Source organism: Palaemon carinicauda, chromosome 44, assembly GCF_036898095.1.
Source record: "Palaemon carinicauda isolate YSFRI2023 chromosome 44, ASM3689809v2, whole genome shotgun sequence".
Lineage (NCBI taxonomy): Eukaryota > Metazoa > Arthropoda > Malacostraca > Decapoda > Palaemonidae > Palaemon > Palaemon carinicauda.
Genome location: NC_090768.1, coordinates 10,194,845 through 10,212,962, shown reverse-complemented (window position 1 = coordinate 10,212,962; position 18,118 = coordinate 10,194,845). Strand labels below are relative to the sequence as shown.

At 45.2% G+C, this 18,118-nt stretch overlaps 1 protein-coding gene across 2 annotated transcripts in view; it reads right to left on the bottom strand.

The window, feature by feature from the left end:
- Rpn6 (regulatory particle non-ATPase 6) overlaps window positions 1-18,118 on the bottom strand; it is a 77,735-nt gene that overhangs the window by 20,477 nt on the left and 39,140 nt on the right. The window contains exon 1 of one of the 2 annotated variants that reach the window (XM_068366577.1): window positions 15,760-15,916. The exons of the other annotated variant lie outside the window; for it this stretch is intronic. Coding sequence (XP_068222678.1) covers window positions 15,760-15,844 — 85 coding nt within the window. The 5' untranslated portion in view covers window positions 15,845-15,916. Of the gene's footprint in view, window positions 1-15,759; window positions 15,917-18,118 lie in introns of those variants that run through there. 2 annotated transcript variants of the gene reach the window in all.

Sequence of the window (18,118 nt, the reverse complement as noted above, 5' to 3'; positions counted from 1 at the left end):
GCTGAGCGCGAGCGAGATCTCCTCCTACGGGACCTCTTCCGCTTCTTCCTAGAGTCCCTGGGAACCGAATCTTCTGAGGAGGAAGAGTCCGATGAAAGTGAAGCTGATGACGGGGAGGAAGACGAGCCCGCCGAGTCCTCCGATACGTCCGATGCTGCTGGGGGATCTTCGTGTCGTTCCACCGGCGAGGGCGGCTCCATACAGACGGGCGGGAGCCTCGACGACGACGCCGGGGGAGACCGCAGTCTTCTTGGGGCTGAACCAACTGTTGAACTCCTCTTCTAACCGCATTGGGGACCTGAAAGGCGTCCTAGGGGCCGTCCATGCGATGGAGTCCGGGTTCGACGAGCATGCTGGAGGACTCTCTTTGTCCGCTTCTCCCCCGGTCGGTGAAGCACCTGAAACGCACAACCACGATGCAGGGTAAGGGGCCGGGGCCGTCTCCCCCCCCTTCGGGTCTTCGGTAGAGACGGGCCCTGTAGGCACCAGAACCTCGTCTCCCGCGCACACTTCCGCCCCCTCGCCTGCACAGACACATCCCCCACATCAGGAACATCAGACTCATGGGGATCGGCAATGGGCAGCTTCCCCGCAACGGACTTACCTCGTCCCCTACTCTGGGTAGGGGAAGGTGGTGAGGAACTTCTCTCCAATGGAGCCGTGGGCGACGCCAAGGGCGGGGTGGTGCTCGCCTTCTTCTTCTTGGTCCCGTAAAGCGCCCACTGGATCTCGGGCCAAGACTCGCACTCCGGACACATGGCGGACGGGGCGCACACACTGCTCCTACACAAAGATTACAAGGTATGGGGATAAACCTCCGGCTTAGATAGGAACGTACCACAAGATTTACCGGCATTAGGCTCGGGGCAACGACGTGGATGTTCCATAATCGCACACTAAAGCCCCAAGCAACACAAGAACACAGGGGAAAGAGGTGGGTAAAAGGATATAAGGTAAACGTTAAACACGTGGGGACACAAAGGGTCGCGCGGGATGTGAGAGAGCGGCGAGATGTTAATCACGCCGCGACCAGAAACTTACTGGTGACCGAGACCTGGCCATGCACTCTTGCTGACCCGGGTCGCCTCAGGGCGCGTATTCATCCGTCACAGAGGGACCCACTATAAAAAACTGGGATAGGGGAAACTACACAAAATTCTGGTCGGTTGGGAGGAGAATCCCAGATACTCCTAAGAAAGTAGTTTGAGGTAAGTACTCCGTGTTAGAACAAAGGGCTTTATAGACACCACTTTGTCTTTCCCTGCAGTTTCACTAGCCGACTGTTTGGAATGGCTGGATTTTGGAGGTGCTGGTGTCCTGTAGGACCGAGGTGTCAAGGACCAAAGGTTGAGGGAGTCCTGGTTGGACTTCCTCCACCTCTCTGCAGCCTGCTCAACATCCTTAGGCTCGAAAAGCGAGGAACCCTCTAGGGAGGAGTTCCGAAGCCTAGCAATCTCGACATTAGGGACTTGTTGGTGGAATCTCTCTACCACCGCATCCCTTGATTTCAAGAGGGTATTGGTCCACAGGTTCACTAAATGGTGGATCACAAACTCAATGGTGTGGGTGCCTGAGAGAAAGTTCTCCATAGCCTTCCTGGTACTTTCCTTAGAAAAATCTTTGGTCCGTACCAGGATTCCCACAGATACCAACCAAAGATCCAGCCACAAAGTCGCCTGCATAGTGTACTTCCCGACCTTCTCTTGGTTCAAGATCTCCGATGCCGAGAACCTAACCTGGCAAAAGGAGAACCTCTCTAGACTAAATGAATTTGAAGTTTTCTAGCATCCTGATATGGGAGCCTCTCTAGAGACTCCCTTCGTCACATTCTCAAGAGTGGCGGAAAGGTAGGGTAGAGCAATACTCGTACAGAACCTCGTAGTACCTCCTCTGGAGGTGGGAGGAGTTTGGCGGACGATCCTGAAAAGTACAAAACAAAGAAGTTGGCAAGCTGGGAGGCAACCTTACGCCAAGCACCCCTCAACCCCCCAGGACCAGGCCAGAGCCGCACTGGACTTGAGAGGTTAATGGGTGCTCAAGACATGGTCCTAGACCTTGAGGGGCCACCTCTAGGCCTGACAACCCGTTGAGGGCCCTCATGCAAGCCAGAACCTGCCAAAGGCGTGTACCAACTCTCTCGAGTCGCCGTCTGATGTTGGGGTGACAGCGTTGTCGTCATCATCCACCGCCGGGAACTCACCTTGGGGTGGGTTGCAGTTTATGTTTGTATGGCTGACTAAGCCCCTGACCCCCTGGGAGAGTCTTGGAATATTTTGACTCCCACTTAGAAGGAAAAGAGGTTTCCAAAACCGAAGGTCTAGAAGTGATGACCTTCTTAGCAGAGAGAAAACGAGGAACCTCTACACGATCCATAGCTGAGATGGGGTCCTCTCCAAGACCTTCTTCCGTCAGGGACAGTTAGGGATAGTCCAAGAATGACTCCTCCCTGTGAGCACCTCACAGGTGGGAAGAGGAGGCATCAATAGGTAGAAGCAGAGCTGGCTTCTCAGGGATGACCTCTATCCTTGAATCTCTGACCACCTGGATGATGATGATAACCAATTAGGCACTCCTCTCTTCCTCTCCAGGGGAGATGCAGCCGTAGTCCGTTGTCTTAAGTCAGTCAAGACGGTGGATTCCACCAGGGAAACCCCGGGAGCTTTCGCAAGCCAAGAAGGAATAATACTAGGCCCGAAGGCCTGGTTTACGGCACTGAACAAGACGCAGAACCAAGACTGTTTGCTAATGGATGCGCTGTCCGAAAGCTTGGTTGAACGGAACGAGGTCAAAAGGTTCTTTCGCTGAGAGGACGTTGGCTGGTGTACCTCTCTTGGCTGAGGGAGGATACTCACCTTTGCAGTTATATGCCAAGTGGTTGATGACCGCTGACGCATTGGCGAACGCTGAGTAATCGCTGGATGCTAGTGTTGGAGACCCTGGCGATCGCCGTCAAAATGTCGGATGCTGGTGTGCCGTTGATGGCAATTGATAAGCAGGTGAGAGGTAATGCGTTGATGAGCGTTGCCGCAAAATCACGGGGTCAACCGCAACCGTGTGGTGGACCGACGATTGACTAGGTGGCAATTTGGGAATCGTCGGAGTGACGCGATTGTTACAAGGGCGATAAGGGCTTACGAAAAGTTGGAAAAACGCTCTGGTCAACAGCCAGAAGAAAATGGTCTGATGTACATCGAGTCAGCAATTAATAGGCATATGCCTAAGCGAAGAGACCTGACATGTAGGCGAACATTGAGCAGGAACTTGACGCGTGGGAGAACGCTATCGAACAGGCAATTGGTGAACAGATGGATAGTTCCGACGCTGGCGAGCAGGTGATTTAGGTGTTGACGACTGAGAAGGTGATTCACGAGCTGTCAGCTGGGCAGGCGATTCTCGAGCTGCAGGTCAGCGAGCGTCTGGATGATGACCCTGACGAGCAAGTGAAAGCTGTACAGGAGCCTTATGAGACGGAGAACGCTGCACAGTAGCTCGGCGAGCAGGCGAACGAAGCGCAGATGGTTGGCGAACAGCTGCTGGATTCTCAGGAGAAATGTAATGTGATCATTGGAAGGAAGCACATTCTCAGGAGATCACACAGGCGAAGAACGAACCGAAGTTTGTTAAAGAGATGTATCCGTAGAAGAGGGCGAGGGTCGGGAACCAGATGAGGCATGCTGGGCAGATTCCTCCGAAGAGGAATGTTGCGGAAAAGATCCGAAGAGACGTCTCTTCACCAAAGGTGAAAGGGTACCCCGAAGGTGAGGTGAGGTGTCCTGCCACGATAACATCCCACAGCAATCGGTGGATCAGCAAGCTGACTGTCAGCAGGCCTCCAAAGAGGAGTCTATGAGTGCCACTTCACGCGAACGAGAAAGGGGAACACTCGCAAGAGAGTCATGCCTTGGACTTCGCTCCCCCCCCCCCAAAAGGATGTTCGTCAGGGGGAGAAGCACAGTCCTCGGCGGCAGAAAAAGCCGCAACAGGGTAGCAGACAAGACCTACGAAACCACCTCTTCGACCAAGGTCAAGGGGTCAACACCTGACGCTCATGTTCGCTGCAGCTTAGCACCCAGGTGAAGTAACTGCAGCAGAGCTTCCTTGGAGGCAGGATCAAGCAAACCCAATGAAGGCCAAACCTGTAACAGGGAAAAAGAGAGACATGGGTTGCCTCTGGGAGTGGGGGGGACCTCACTAGGGGAGGCAGCACCATCTCTCGAGGACTGAGGTTGACATACGCTACTACTCGACGGCTCACTGTAGTAAGTCGTTCAAATAAGAGCTTTGGAGGAAGGTCGGGAACGGGAAGAAGCAGCCTTGGGTTTCTTCTGCTTCGAAGAAGCCTTCGAAGGAGAGGAGTCGTGCTGAAGAAGCCTTCGAGGGAGAAGAGTCCCACTTAGCCTTCTTCTGCCGATGCCCATACCTTTCCCACTGGGAGGCAGACAACTCCCGGCATTCATCACATTTGTTAGCTTCATCGCAGCATTGACCTCTGCAGATAGGACAAAGATTGTGAGGATTGGTTTCCACCGCAAACACGAAGGTACCACAGGAGCGGCCCTTCGAACCAGGCCAGGTACACATGGTCGGTAGGAAGAACTCAGCACACACAGACACCCTGGGGAAAATAAAAAAATAAAAAAAAGATTAATGGCAGTCCAAAACAATGGAGAGGAGGAAGAGCGGCAAGAACCGCTCTACATCTGAGCCAAAAGCAAAGTGAAGCACAGTCACAGGTGTGTGAGTGAAAGAGGTAGCTGGCTAACTGCCCTACCCCACTAACTAGCGGGAAGGGTAGTTAACACTCACTAATTTATAATGGCTTGTCTTTTTAGCTTCGCCGCAAGTAATACCCTTTTGAATAGCGTTGGTTTGTATTCCAGTAAAAAAGCAAATTTTATTTCGGAGCCTTCCTGAATAGGAAGGCCAGGTTCACTTCAAGCATGAAATGGTGAACAGTAGTATCCCTCCAGCAATACTGTTTTTATGCCTGAAGAGATAAGTTGATATAATGCCACTCGATGCAGTACTCGTGTTGGCTTTATAGGCGAGATTTTCAACATTCTCACTTAAGACTATACCTGCAACTCTGCGATATCTCCTTAAATCAACAATATCTGAAAGAGCAATATGACCCCTTGACCGAACACGCCTGTAACATGGCATGGGGACCTGTTGCGGTTCTCTTAATCTGAAATAGATGAAACCCACAGAGTTTGTTGCTCTGGTTGGACAAGGGTTGAAGCCAGAGGAACAGTATCACTATGTGTAATCTCGACTTTATTTTGCCATACGACCGATACTACTGTACATCAAACAACTTGGTACTATACTCTGAAACATGTCTGCCATTCTGCACACTGGAGTTTCAGAAAACTCTGATAAAGAAGGCTCTAAATAGGAGATATCGTGAACCACCAAAGACAGTTTCAGCTTGTTCCCCCCGGGAACAGGAAGAAGCAAATGGAGAACAATCTCTTTTAACCATCTTATTACAATGTACATTATACCTCTCTGACTGGGAAGATGGCCACTCCCTGCAATACTCAGTAGAATGGGTATGGCGAGTACTTCGACAACTTTGGGAAACAGAATGGGAACCAACTTAACATGGCTCATGAAGGCGTGACACAGATGTCCATAAGACCAGGACAGGTTCTTATAATACCTGGAAGTTCTAGAACAGCACACATAATCACTCTCATACAAAAGGGGGAAAAGAAAAAGAACAAAGTACTGTACAGCACAAGCATAAAAACATAACACAGAAAGTCATAAACTCATCTGTCCACTAGAACTAACAGGAGATGAGTGGAACTGTCTCGCTGACTAAGTCACTCCTTCCCAGCGTGGATGAGATTACACGTAACCATACAGTGTAACCCGCATCCGACAACTTCTTTCATTTTCGCCTTAACTACAGTACATGACTTGGGAGTAAACCCATATTCTGTAGAGTAAATGATAAGGGTTTGTACCCACGTAGTGCAAACATACTTTTGTGAAAGCTGTTCTATACAATATGAATTGACTATACTGTATACTCATATATTCCATTAAGGATTATCCCAATATTCTACATACTATGATCATACAGCATATAAACGAAACACAATCGCCTTTGCACTATGTCTGTCATGCATTTTGATATTGAAATGCATGCTTTGAAAGACCCAATGTTCTACACACAATGAACAATAGCTATATGAAAGGAACATACACTTCACATATCATGTAACCACCATGTCCTAAAAATGTGCATCTGATCTAAAAAATTCCGTTAATGAGAGGGTTCCATAACAAAATCCACGTTTCTTTATTAAAATTCCCAGGCCATAAAGTAATTAGCATACTGTATAACCCAGCATAGGAGAAGTGTGTCCCAACTAAGATTTAGGGGTGCCGGTTTAGTTATGTGGCCTACCTTTTTTATTCTGGTTTAGTTATTTGGCCTACCTGGCTTGTTGGGTTAGGTTAGATTAGGCAAGGTTAGGTTAGGCCACATACTAAAACAGTAGAATTTCGTAGGCCATATACGAAAGGTAGGCCACATACTAAACCGGCACCGATTTAGGCTTGTGAGGTTGGCAATTTATTGCTCTAAAATATTCTGAAATGTGAAGGCTCTATCCCAAAAAATCCCAGACATTTCCTAAAAAATGTTATTTTGATTATAAAATAAATTTTTGAATATACTTACCCGGTGATTATATAGCTGCAACTCTGTTGCTCGACAGACAACTCTACGGAAAAACTCGCCAGCGATCGCTACACAGGTTGCGGGTGTGCCCAACAGCGCCATCTGTCGACCAGATACCCAGTTCTCAATGTAAACAAAGACTCAATTTTCTCCTCGTCCCACTGCGTCTCTATTGGGGAGGAAGGGAGGGTCATTTAATTTATAATCACCGGTTAAGTATATTCAAAAATTTATTTTAAAATCAAAATAACATTTTTCAATATTTAACTTAGCCGGTGATTATATAGCTGATTCACACCCAGGATGGTGGGTAGAGACCAGTAATATATGTTTACACTTTTATGAGCTAAGAGTTTTTTATTTCATTTTAGAAGTTATCAAAATAAATAGGTACCTGGTAAGGAAGTCGACTTGAACAATTACTCTGCCTTTTAAGTACGTCTTCCTTACGGAGCCTCGCGATCCTCTTAGGATGCTGATCGACCCCTAGGATCTGAAGTATCAAGGGTTGCAACCCATACAACAGGACCTCATCAAACCCCTAATCTAGGCGCTCTCAAGAAATGACTTTGACCACCCGCCAAATCAACCAGGATGCGAAAGGCTTCTTAGCCTTCCGGACAACCCAAAAAAACAACAATAAAAACATTTCAAGAGAAAGATTAAAAGGGTATGGAATTAGGGAATTGTAGTGGTTGAGCCCTCACCCACTACTGCACTCGCTGCTACGAATGGTCCCAGTGTGTAGCAGTCCTCGTAAAGAGACTGGACATCCTTTAGATAAAAAGACGCAAACACTGACTTGCTTCTCCAATAGGTTGCGTCCATTATACTTCGCAGAGATCTATTTTGCTTAAAGGCCACGGAAGTTGCGACAGCTCTAACTTCGTGTGTCCTCACCTTAAGCAATGCTTGGTCTTCCTCACTCAGATGTGAATGAGCTTCTCGTATTAACAGTCTGATAAAGTAGGATAAAGCATTCTTTGACATAGGCAAAGATGGTTTCTTAACTGAACACCATAAAGCTTCAGATTGGCCTCGTAAAGGTTTAGTTCGCTTTAAATAGAACTTAAGAGCTCTCACAGGGCATAAGACTCTTTCTAGTTCATTGCCTACCATATTCGATAAGCTGGGAATATCGAACGATTTCGGCCAAGGTCGAGAAGGTAGCTCATTTTTGGCTAGAAAACCAAGTTGTAGCGAACATGTAGCCTTTTCTGACGAAAATCCGATGTTCTTGCTGAAGGCATGAATCTCACTGACTCTTTTAGCTGTGGCTAAGCATACCAGGAAAAGTGTCTTTAAAGTGAGATCTTTCAGGGAGGCTGATTGTAGCGGCTCAAACCTGTCTGACATGAGGAATCTTAGTACCACGTCTAAATTCCAACCAGGTGTAACCAAACGACGCTCCTTCGTGGTCTCAAAAGACTTAAGGAGGTCCTGAAGATCTTTATTGTTGGAAAGATCTAAACCTCTATGCCGGAAGACCGATGCCAACATGCTTCTGTAGCCCTTGATAGTGGGAGCTGAAAGGGATCGTCCTTTTCTCAGGTATAAGAGAAAGTCAGCTATTTGAGCTACAGAGGTACTGGTCGAGGATACAGAGACTGACTTGCACCAGTTTCGGAAGACTTCCCACTTCGATTGGTAGACTCTAAGGGTGGATGCTCTCCTTGCTCTAGCAATCGCACTGGCTGCCTCCTTCGAAAAGCCTCTAGCTCTCGAGTGTCTTTCGATAGTCTGAAGGCAGTCAGACGAAGAGCGTGGAGGCTTTGGTGTACCTTCTTTACGTGTGGCTGACGTAGAAGGTCCACCCTTAGAGGAAGACTTCTGGGAACGTCTACTAGCCATCGAAGTACCTCGGTGAACCATTCTCTCGCGGGCCAGAGGGGAGCAACTAGCGTCAACCTTGTCCCTTCGTGAGAGGCAAACTTCTGCAGTACCTTGTTGACAATCTTGAACGGTGGGAATGCGTATAGATCTAGATGTGACCAATCTAGGAGAAAGGCATCTATATGTATTGCTGCTGGGTCTGGGACTGGTGAGCAATATATTGGGAGCCTCTTGGTTAGCGAGGTTGCAAAGAGATCTATGGTTGGTTGGCCCCAAGTGGCCCAAAGTCTCTTGCATACATCCTTGTGGAGGGTCCATTCTGTTGGAATTACTTGCCCTTTCCGACTGAGACAATCTGCCATGACATTCAAGTTGCCTTGGATGAACCTCGTTACTAGTGTTATGTCTTGACCTTTTGACCAGATGAGCAGGTCCCTTGCGATCTCGTACAACGTCAGTGAGTGGGTCCCTCCTTGCTTGGAGATGTACGCCAAGGCAGTGGTGTTGTCCGAGTTCACTTCCACCACTTTGCCTCGAAGGAGAGACCTGAAGCTTTTCAAGGCCAGATGTACTGCCAGCAGCTCCTTGCAGTTGATATGCATGATCCTTTGACTCGAGTTCCACAGTCCTGAACATTCCCGACCGTCTAATGTCGCGCCCCAGCCTACGTCCGATGCGTCCGAGAAGAGAACGTGGTTGGGAGTCTGAACAGCCAGGGGAAGACCCTCTCTGAGGTTGATACTGTCCTTCCACCAAGTCAGACAAGACTTCATCTTTTCGGAAATGGGGATCGAGACCGCTTCTAGCGTCTTGTCCTTTTTCCAGTGAAAAGCTAGATGGTATTGAAGAGGACGGAGGTGTAGTCTTCCTAATGACACAAAAAGTTCCAGGGATGATAGCGTCCCTACCAGACTCATCCACTGCCTGACTGAGCAGTGTTCCTTCTTCAGCATGTTCTGGATGCATAACTGGGCTTGGCTTATTCTGGGGGCCGACGGAAAAGCCCGAAAAGCTAGACTGTGAATCTCCATCCCTAAATACACAATAGTTTGGGATGGGACCAGTTGCGACTTTTCCATATTGACAAGGAGACCCAATTCCTTGGTCAGATCTAGAGTCCACTTTAGATCCTTCAGACAGCGACGACTGGAAGAGGCTCTGAGAAGCCAGTCGTCCAAATAAAGGGAGGCTCGGATGTCCGATAAATGGAGGAATTTGGCTACATTCCTCATCAGCCTCGTAAACACAAGAGGAGCTGTGCTTAGGCCAAAGCACAGGGCCTGAAACTGGTAGACCACCTTTTGGAAAACGAATCTCAGAAAAGGTTGGGAGTCCGGGTGGATGGGGACGTGGAAGTAGGCGTCCCTTAGGTCTAATGAGACCATCCAGTCTTCCCTTCTGACCGCTGCTAAGACTGACTTTGTGGTCTCCATGGAGAACGTCTGCTTTGTGACAAAGACATTCAGAGCACTGACGTCTAGCACCGGCCTCCACCCTCCTGTCTTCTTTGAAACCAAGAAGAGGCGGTTGTAGAATCCCGGAGATTGAAGGTCCGAGACTTTGACCACCGCTCCCTTCTCTAGTAAAAGAGACACTTCCCGTTTCAAGGCTCGTCTCTTGTCTTCCTCTCTGTACCTGGGAGAGAGATCGATGGGAGACGTTGCTAGAGGGGGTTTCCGTACAAAAGGGATCTTGTACCCCTCTCTGAGCAACTTCATAGATTGTGCATCTGCGCCTCTCTTCTCCCAGGTCTGCCAGAAGTTCTTGAGTCTGGCTCCCACTGCTGTCTGAAGATGCGGGCAGTCAGACTCTGCCCTTATAGGACTTGGATCCTTTCTTCTTCCCTCGTTTCCCTTCGGCACGAGCACCTCCTCTGCTGGAGGCTCTGCCACGAAAGGGCGGAATAAAACGAGACGCTGGAGTGTCCATCCTTGGTCTAGCTGACAAGGTAGGCAAAGGGGGAGCTTTGCGAGCTGAGGACGCAACAAGATCGTGAGTGTCCTTCTGCACTATCGAAGCGGCTATTTCCTTAATCAGGACTTCTGGAAAAAGGCACTTGGAAAGAGGAGCAAAGAGAAGCTCAGATCTCTGGCACGGTGTAACTCCAGCAGAAAGGAATGAGCAGAGATTTTCTCGCTTTTTTAGGACTCCGGACACAAATGATGCAGCAAGCTCATTAGACCCATCACGTACGGCCTTGTCCATGCAGGACATAATGAGCAAGGAAGTCTCTTTATCTGTCGAAGAGATCTTCCTGCTTAGGGCTCCTAGACACCAGTCTAAGAAGTTGAAAACTTCGAAGGCCCTAAAGATTCCTTTCAAAAGGTGGTCCAGGTCCGAAGATGACCAACATATCTTTGAGCGTCTCATGGCAAGGCGGCGGGGAGAGTCTACAAGACTTGAGAAGTCGCCCTGGGCAGAGGCAGGAACTCCCAAGCCGAGAACTTCTCCCGTGGCATACCAGACCCTCGATCTAGAAGAGAGTCTAGCAGGGGGAAAAGCAAAGGCTGTCTTCCCTAAACTCTTCTTGGACTGCAACCATTCTCCTATCACCCGCAAAGCTCTCTTGGACGAGCGTGCGAGGACGAGTCTAGTAAAGGCAGGAGTGGTAGACGGCATGCCTAAAACAAACTCTGAAGGCGGAGAACGAGGAGCCACAGAAACAAACTGGTCAGGAAACAGCTCTTTGAAAATGGCCAAAACTTTTCTAAAGTCCAAAGAGGGTTGAGTAGAATTAGGCTCGTCCAATTCTGATTGTGGTTCATCTATATGTGCAGCAACATCATCATCAGAAAGTTCCTCATCCGTCAACTGATGAGGAAACGGCAACGGAGTGGGTAACGGCTGGTTCGCTGAGTCCGGTCGCACTGGTGCATGCGTGACTGAGCCGGACGCAACGTCATGGAACTGCTGCCCAGTCTGTGAGCTGGCAACAACCATGGTAGCGCGGGGACGCACAGCGTCTACTCCAGACTGTCTAGACTGATGTGGGTGCGCAGTGGAAACCACACTGGGTTGCGGAGGTTGACGCACCGCGTCAAAACAAAGCAACTCTGACGGTTGTTGAACATCCAGAACGTCAACGGCAACCTCCGTGCGTCGCTTAACGTCAACATGCGGCTGGCAGATCAAACTGGAACGCATGGGTGGAGGAACTCTCTCAACTGGTGTGCGTGAGAAGGTTACCTCAGCGTCCACAGGACGCACAACCGATCGCGTGGAGGGTTGTAGGCTAGGTACTGCACTAGCTGGTACGGCAGCAACCTTCTCCGCACGAAAGTCCTGCATCAGAGACGTAAGTTTAGACTGCATGTCTTGCAGTAGAGACCACTTAGGGTCTACGGGAGCAGGTGCGGCGACAGACGGTGTTACTGTCTGAAGCGGTACCGCTTTGCCTCTCTTAGGCGGTGAGCAGTCATCGGATGACGGCAACGAGTCCGAACTGACCCAGTGGCTACAACCGGGCCGTTGGACTTGTGCTGAAGGGACCGATTTACTTTTAACGGTCGCGAGACCTTGGTCCAAAGTTTCTTGCGAGAAACACCTTCAGAAGACGAGGTATAAATGGGCTCTCTCGTCTTAGTTAGGTAGGAGCGATCTTGGGTAGATACGCCCGATACCACGGAGGGAACGTCTGTTCGCTGATTAAAGCCTCTAGAACCCATGCGTCGTACGACATTGCTTCTCCCCTGGACTTGGGAGCTTGCAAGAGGTCCCGGACTAGGAGGACGACAGGCACGAACAGACGAACCCTCAAGCGCAACACTGTCCACAACACTATCACTTGGCACTTTAGCACTTCCCACTGCACTTTGGCACTTAAGCTCCTTCACATCCGCCATGAGCTGATTACGGTCACTAGCAAGGGACTCGACTCTCTCACCCAGAGCCTGGATGGCACGCATCATATCAGCCATCGATGGTTCCTGAGTGCCAGGAGGGGGGTTAGGAGCAACCACTACAGGGGAAGGAATAGGTTGTGGGGCATGAGGAGAGGATATATCAATACTGTAGAACGAGAAGAACTTCTCCTAACTCTATCTCTCTCTAGCCTACGTGTATACTTTTGAAATTCGATAAAATTGAATTCCGAAAGGCCAACGCACTCCTCACACCGATCTTCCAATTGACAGGTTTTATCCCGACAATTGGAACAAACAGTGTGAGGGTCGATAGAAGCCTTCGGAAGACGCCTAGAACAGTCCCTAGCATTGCATTTCCTAAATTTGGGGACTTGTGAAGGGTCAGCCATTTTGAATTGGTCAAGGGAAATTCCAAAAAACGATCAAAAAGTCATCAACAAAGAATCCGTTATCAAAAAGAGTTCAAGGATTTGTGTGAAGAAAAACCCTGCACAGCGAAAGCTCAAAACTAGAATATAGTACTTCACCAATTAGATGTGAAAAACTCCAGTTTAGCAACAGCGAGTAAAGTACGTCTTGCCGACACGGCGACAGAGAGAAAATTGAGTCTTTGTTTACATTGAGAACTGGGTATCTGGTCGACAGATGGCGCTGTTGGGCACACCCGCAACCTGTGTAGCGATCGCTGGCGAGTTTTTCCGTAGAGTTGTCTGTCGAGCAACAGAGTTGCAGCTATATAATCACCGGCTAAGTTAAATATTGAAAATGTGCATGTAATCTAAATTATTCTTCAATATGGGGCTCCACCCCAAAACCCATTTCCTTACTGTTTCTAAACCTGTATCGCAATGATTTGCAAGTTCTACAATACTAAATATTTCCATGCAACCAAACAATTGGTCTTGACAATTCTTACCTTATTCATAGTCACTGTATCAAATTTCCACAGAACTCACAAAGTTAACTCTGTAATTGATGGTATAATGCTTGAACCCATGATTTTTCACCCTAGAATATGCCACAAACTCGACGAGGACTTCAAGAAGAAATAAAAACTACAGAGAGGACATCGTGCCGTCTGAGGTTAGTGTATCAAAGGTCTCTTGAATTATAGTAAACTCATGTCTGGTGCTGGTTGCAGTACAGTCAAGTTAACGATTGTGGTGGGTCAAATTTTGAAATCACACTTATGAAAATTAGGCCTACAATTGCACTCTCTCACACTGTTTAAACGATTTAGCCAGCCGTGTCTTTAACATTGTAATTGTGATGACTCATTCCCTACCTAACGTATGATTGTAAATAAAGTGTAAAATGTGTGAATACACTATGACGTGATCTAAAATTGGCAAATTCGAACAGGCAGGTGACAGTCAGTCAAGTGACCCGCACTGGACATTATTTCAAGTTACATATCAATTAGTTTGCAAAATAAGTGACCTAGCAAAACAACCAGAGGAGCCTTTGTAGGGTGACGGCCAGATTCCGTAGAAAACGGGAATATTCTGAACTGTGGCCGTCGTTCTAAAAACGATTTTTGGCGGTAGAAGCTAACTTAAAAAACCCACCTAACCTATGCTAAAAGCCGTATCCTTACTCAGGGGGTTTCGCCACCCCGGACCCCCCCTTACACAACAGTTTCCTTACCTACGAGTACGACGGGAGAAGCTAACTTAAAAACCCACCTAACCTATGCTAAAAACCGTGTCCTTAACCGGACCCCCCCCTTACACAACATATTTAAGATCCGTAGACCATTTCCAAACGTTTTTATTCTATACAAGATAACAGTCGGAGCGATAATAAGCAAATTAGGACGCTTGGCCGTAGCGCTACAAACTACCCCAACCAGAATTTGTATACTGTACATATAACTATTCATACTGAGCAAATACAGTAAAACAAAGTACAGTATCTAGAATTGTTTGTATTTGTTAGCTTGCCTTGGCTTAATCTATGTAGACACAAATAATTGTTTCCAAACCTAATTTTAGATAGTAATTATAGAAAAAATAGTATACAGTACTGCACAAATATGATATATGTCTCATCGATCTACAACCTTAGGTAGCTGGGATTACATATGATTCAATTCTAAACATATCTATTTCAATCTTGCGCCACAAAGTGAAAGACGAACAAAGAACCGTCATTTGGAATTTTTTAAAAGAAAGCAAAAAGCCACACACGGAGCCAATCTTCGAATGTGTATGTTGGTCACGGCTTATTCAACATAAACATTGCAGTATAAAGATAAATTCCCTACCTAACCTTAATTTATAAATACAAAATGAGTAATAACTGGAAATTTGGAAGATATATCTCAAACATCTATATAGCTTGTAACTTAGGCCAAAACTTGTCTCCATTTAGCAACAACCGAAGGTCTACCAGGAATTTTTTAAACCATGGCGGAGGTACCCATGACAAGTGTGGGAACTCTTGGACAAGTATCAAGAAAGTTTTATGATTGTTTGTCCCACACAATTGCATACAACCCCTGGTTACTTTTATCACCTAATTTTGAACGCTGGAGAAAGCTAACTTACAGTTATATCTTAAACTACAATATTATCTACTTGATTTCTCTTTCAAAATTGCATCCCTTAGACTGCCTTACCAAGTGATATGCTGGACACAAATATTACACATGGTTTCTAAAATGAAATAAAAGGAATAAAACTTGACAGGATAACAACTTGACGGTAAAAATAAGTAAAAGTATGTAATGTAACATAAGCTAAATGGAGGCAATGCCCTACTTTTACCTGGGTTACATGGGTTACCTTACAGCCCCAAACTTCTCCCAAGTAGATTCTAAGAATATAAACCGAGCTAAGACTTAAAATAAAATTCTAGCCATACTCCCGTGAACTAAAGGCTAACTTATGAGACAAGCTTTCACTTGCCAAACCTATAGGTTACAGAGTCAAAGAATCGTTAAATCCCAAAGATAGAAATAAATATACACTAAGCTTGCTTCACGGCATACGAAAGAATGTTTCCCGATATATATAGGGTTAAACCTAACAGGTCAAGGGTCAACCCCGTTCACAGTGATCACTTCCTGAGCGGCAGGATCGGCCTTGATGCCTCAAACACCTGGATTTTCCCTAAAGCCAGAGAGTTTCTCAAAAGCAAAAATCCTTCCCATTTCAATATTCTTAACAATTCTAATGGTTAAGAGAGCACCAGAAGCTAGTTCTAATGCAATAGAACCCTTTAATACATCCGTTACACGAAGCATGAATCAGCAAAGTCAGGGGACCCAAGATGTAAACATAAAGCAAGTCATAAAAGTAATAACTTAAGAACTACATTTCTTCTCAATTTTCGCACATAAACACTAAGAAACAAATTTCTTACCCATCTTTTCTAAAATAGAAGCATCCCCCTCCATTTTAGAAAGAGATATCGACGGAGACCTTTCCACGAGAGTTGCAGCAGCCATTGCTTTGACGTAACTGTTTGGATAATAAAGACGCAGAGGGTAGCGTAGAGTGGTGCCATTGATCTAATAATAAATACTAAACAGCGTTGCAACAAAATTTTTCCTGCCATCTTATGAAGATATTATATCTCAATAAATTAGATTCATAAATGGAACTGCGAAATTCTAAAGGTTTCAAATTTTCAACAAATGGCAAACTTTCAGAATAAAATAAAAAAAAGCACGAATACATAACCGCCATTCCTTTACAAGCCTAAATGCATACAATTGCGCGTAGGCCTACGGGTATAAAGATAAGCGCATATGATTGGATTTCTTTGTTTTATACCCATGTCACTGTAAGTGAAGTTACTGAACCGAGAGAAAATAACGGAACATGGACTTCTTTTTATAAGGGTTATCATAATTATGGGCGGGTTAAGATTATGATTACGTGAATGAGCTTTAAATGAAAGAAAAAGGATATCTTAAGAAAGGAAAGAGTTATTGGCGTTTGAATGTTGTAAATTTTCAAATGTGATTTCCCCCATTTTTTTATCTTTTAACAAAGTACGATAAACCCTTACTACAGAGAAAGCATAAAACAAGACAAAGTGACTGATCCAATAAATTTAACTGATTTAATTTCCTTATGGTTTTTACCAGACAAATTATCATTTGATGGATGGTTCTATAAACTAATATCAATTCCAATCATAGCGGCCATGTATATAAATATTAAATCTGTAGGTAATAAAACAATTCAAATTCGAGGATTAATAAATGAGAAATATTTTGTTCAAAAAGAAACTAAAGACTTACTCGTTCTATAAGTGCTTCGATAATGTGGATTTAACAATAAATACCAGTTATGCAGTGTGATGTGCAAAATACTTAAGAATGTTCTCCTATACTAGAATAAGGATCCCCTGTGTAATAGGATCAGGAAAACAGCTCTTAATGGAAAGTAAGTAAAAGCCAATGAAAATATAAAAAGAATTAATTTGTGAGGAAAATAACAGTAATGAAAGATCCGTTAGATTAAAATGCTAATAAAAAAATGTTCTTAAAGTTGGGTATTTGATTTCAAGAATGTATCATTTTCAGTCTGGCGTGGACGTCAGACTGTAGGCTACAACAAACATGGCAATGCTCAGTGGATTGTAAGATTTCATTGGCTTTTATTATTGGAATGACACAAGGTGAGATTAGCTTTCACCCAAGCAGCCTTCATCATCATCATCATCATCATCTCTCCTACGCCTATTGACGCAAAGGGCCTTTCTTAAATAGAGAATTCATTGGCTAAATTAATCAAAGGATAGCCAGTTCCTTGTGATACACAGTGCCTATCTAAGGCAAGTGACCCCTGTCAGTCAACACTTCATCGAGATTTAGGGGCCATTTCCTCCACACCCAAAGTTCTCGTTACTCCAGCAGGTTGCTCATCCAGTTACACTCGTATAACCGTTGGCAAACATGGATTGCTAAGATATGCCGCCTAGCACGGGAAAGCCTTGGGAATCTTTAACTAAACAATCAATTTATTTGGCTTCACTTCTTCCTCGCGTGAACTCTGGAACTCTATATCTCTCCTGCTGTGCTCTCAAAGCCTATCCAAGATATACCACAATTCAAGTATCAGTGATCAGTCCTGTTCAAATTCTTAGATAACGTACATTAGTTACTATATATATATATATATATATATATATATATATATATATATATATATATATATATATATATATATATATATATATATATACATATATATGTGTGTGTGAGCACGCGCGCATTTGCCTTAGACATAGTATAGGATTTATCGAAATAACCCCATTGGTATCATTATTACTATATTATCAATTATCAATAACTATCAGTATCACTGATAGCAGAAGGGACAAGGAATAGAAGAATTGGTAGTAGTGCAACCAGTAAGTTTTCTAATACATTGTGAATAAGTCGTCAAGGTTTTACCATCATAGATCTAGTAGAATCGTATATTAGATTTTTTTTATTGCAAGCAACTTGCTAATTAGTTATGAGCAAACATTCATGACAATTTTGAACTTGAATTTTTATTAGGCCTATATAAGTTGTCGTTTGTCTAAGCAAAAATATATATATTTCAGGGATTATTATTAATTAACAATATACTGAAGATAAATATAAAAATTAAATATAAAACTGGAGTTGATATGTTTAAGAAATATTACCTATTGATTTCTTGAGTTATCAATTTGAATAACAACCCGTTTGGATTTCATTCTGCTAATAGATAACACTTCCTTC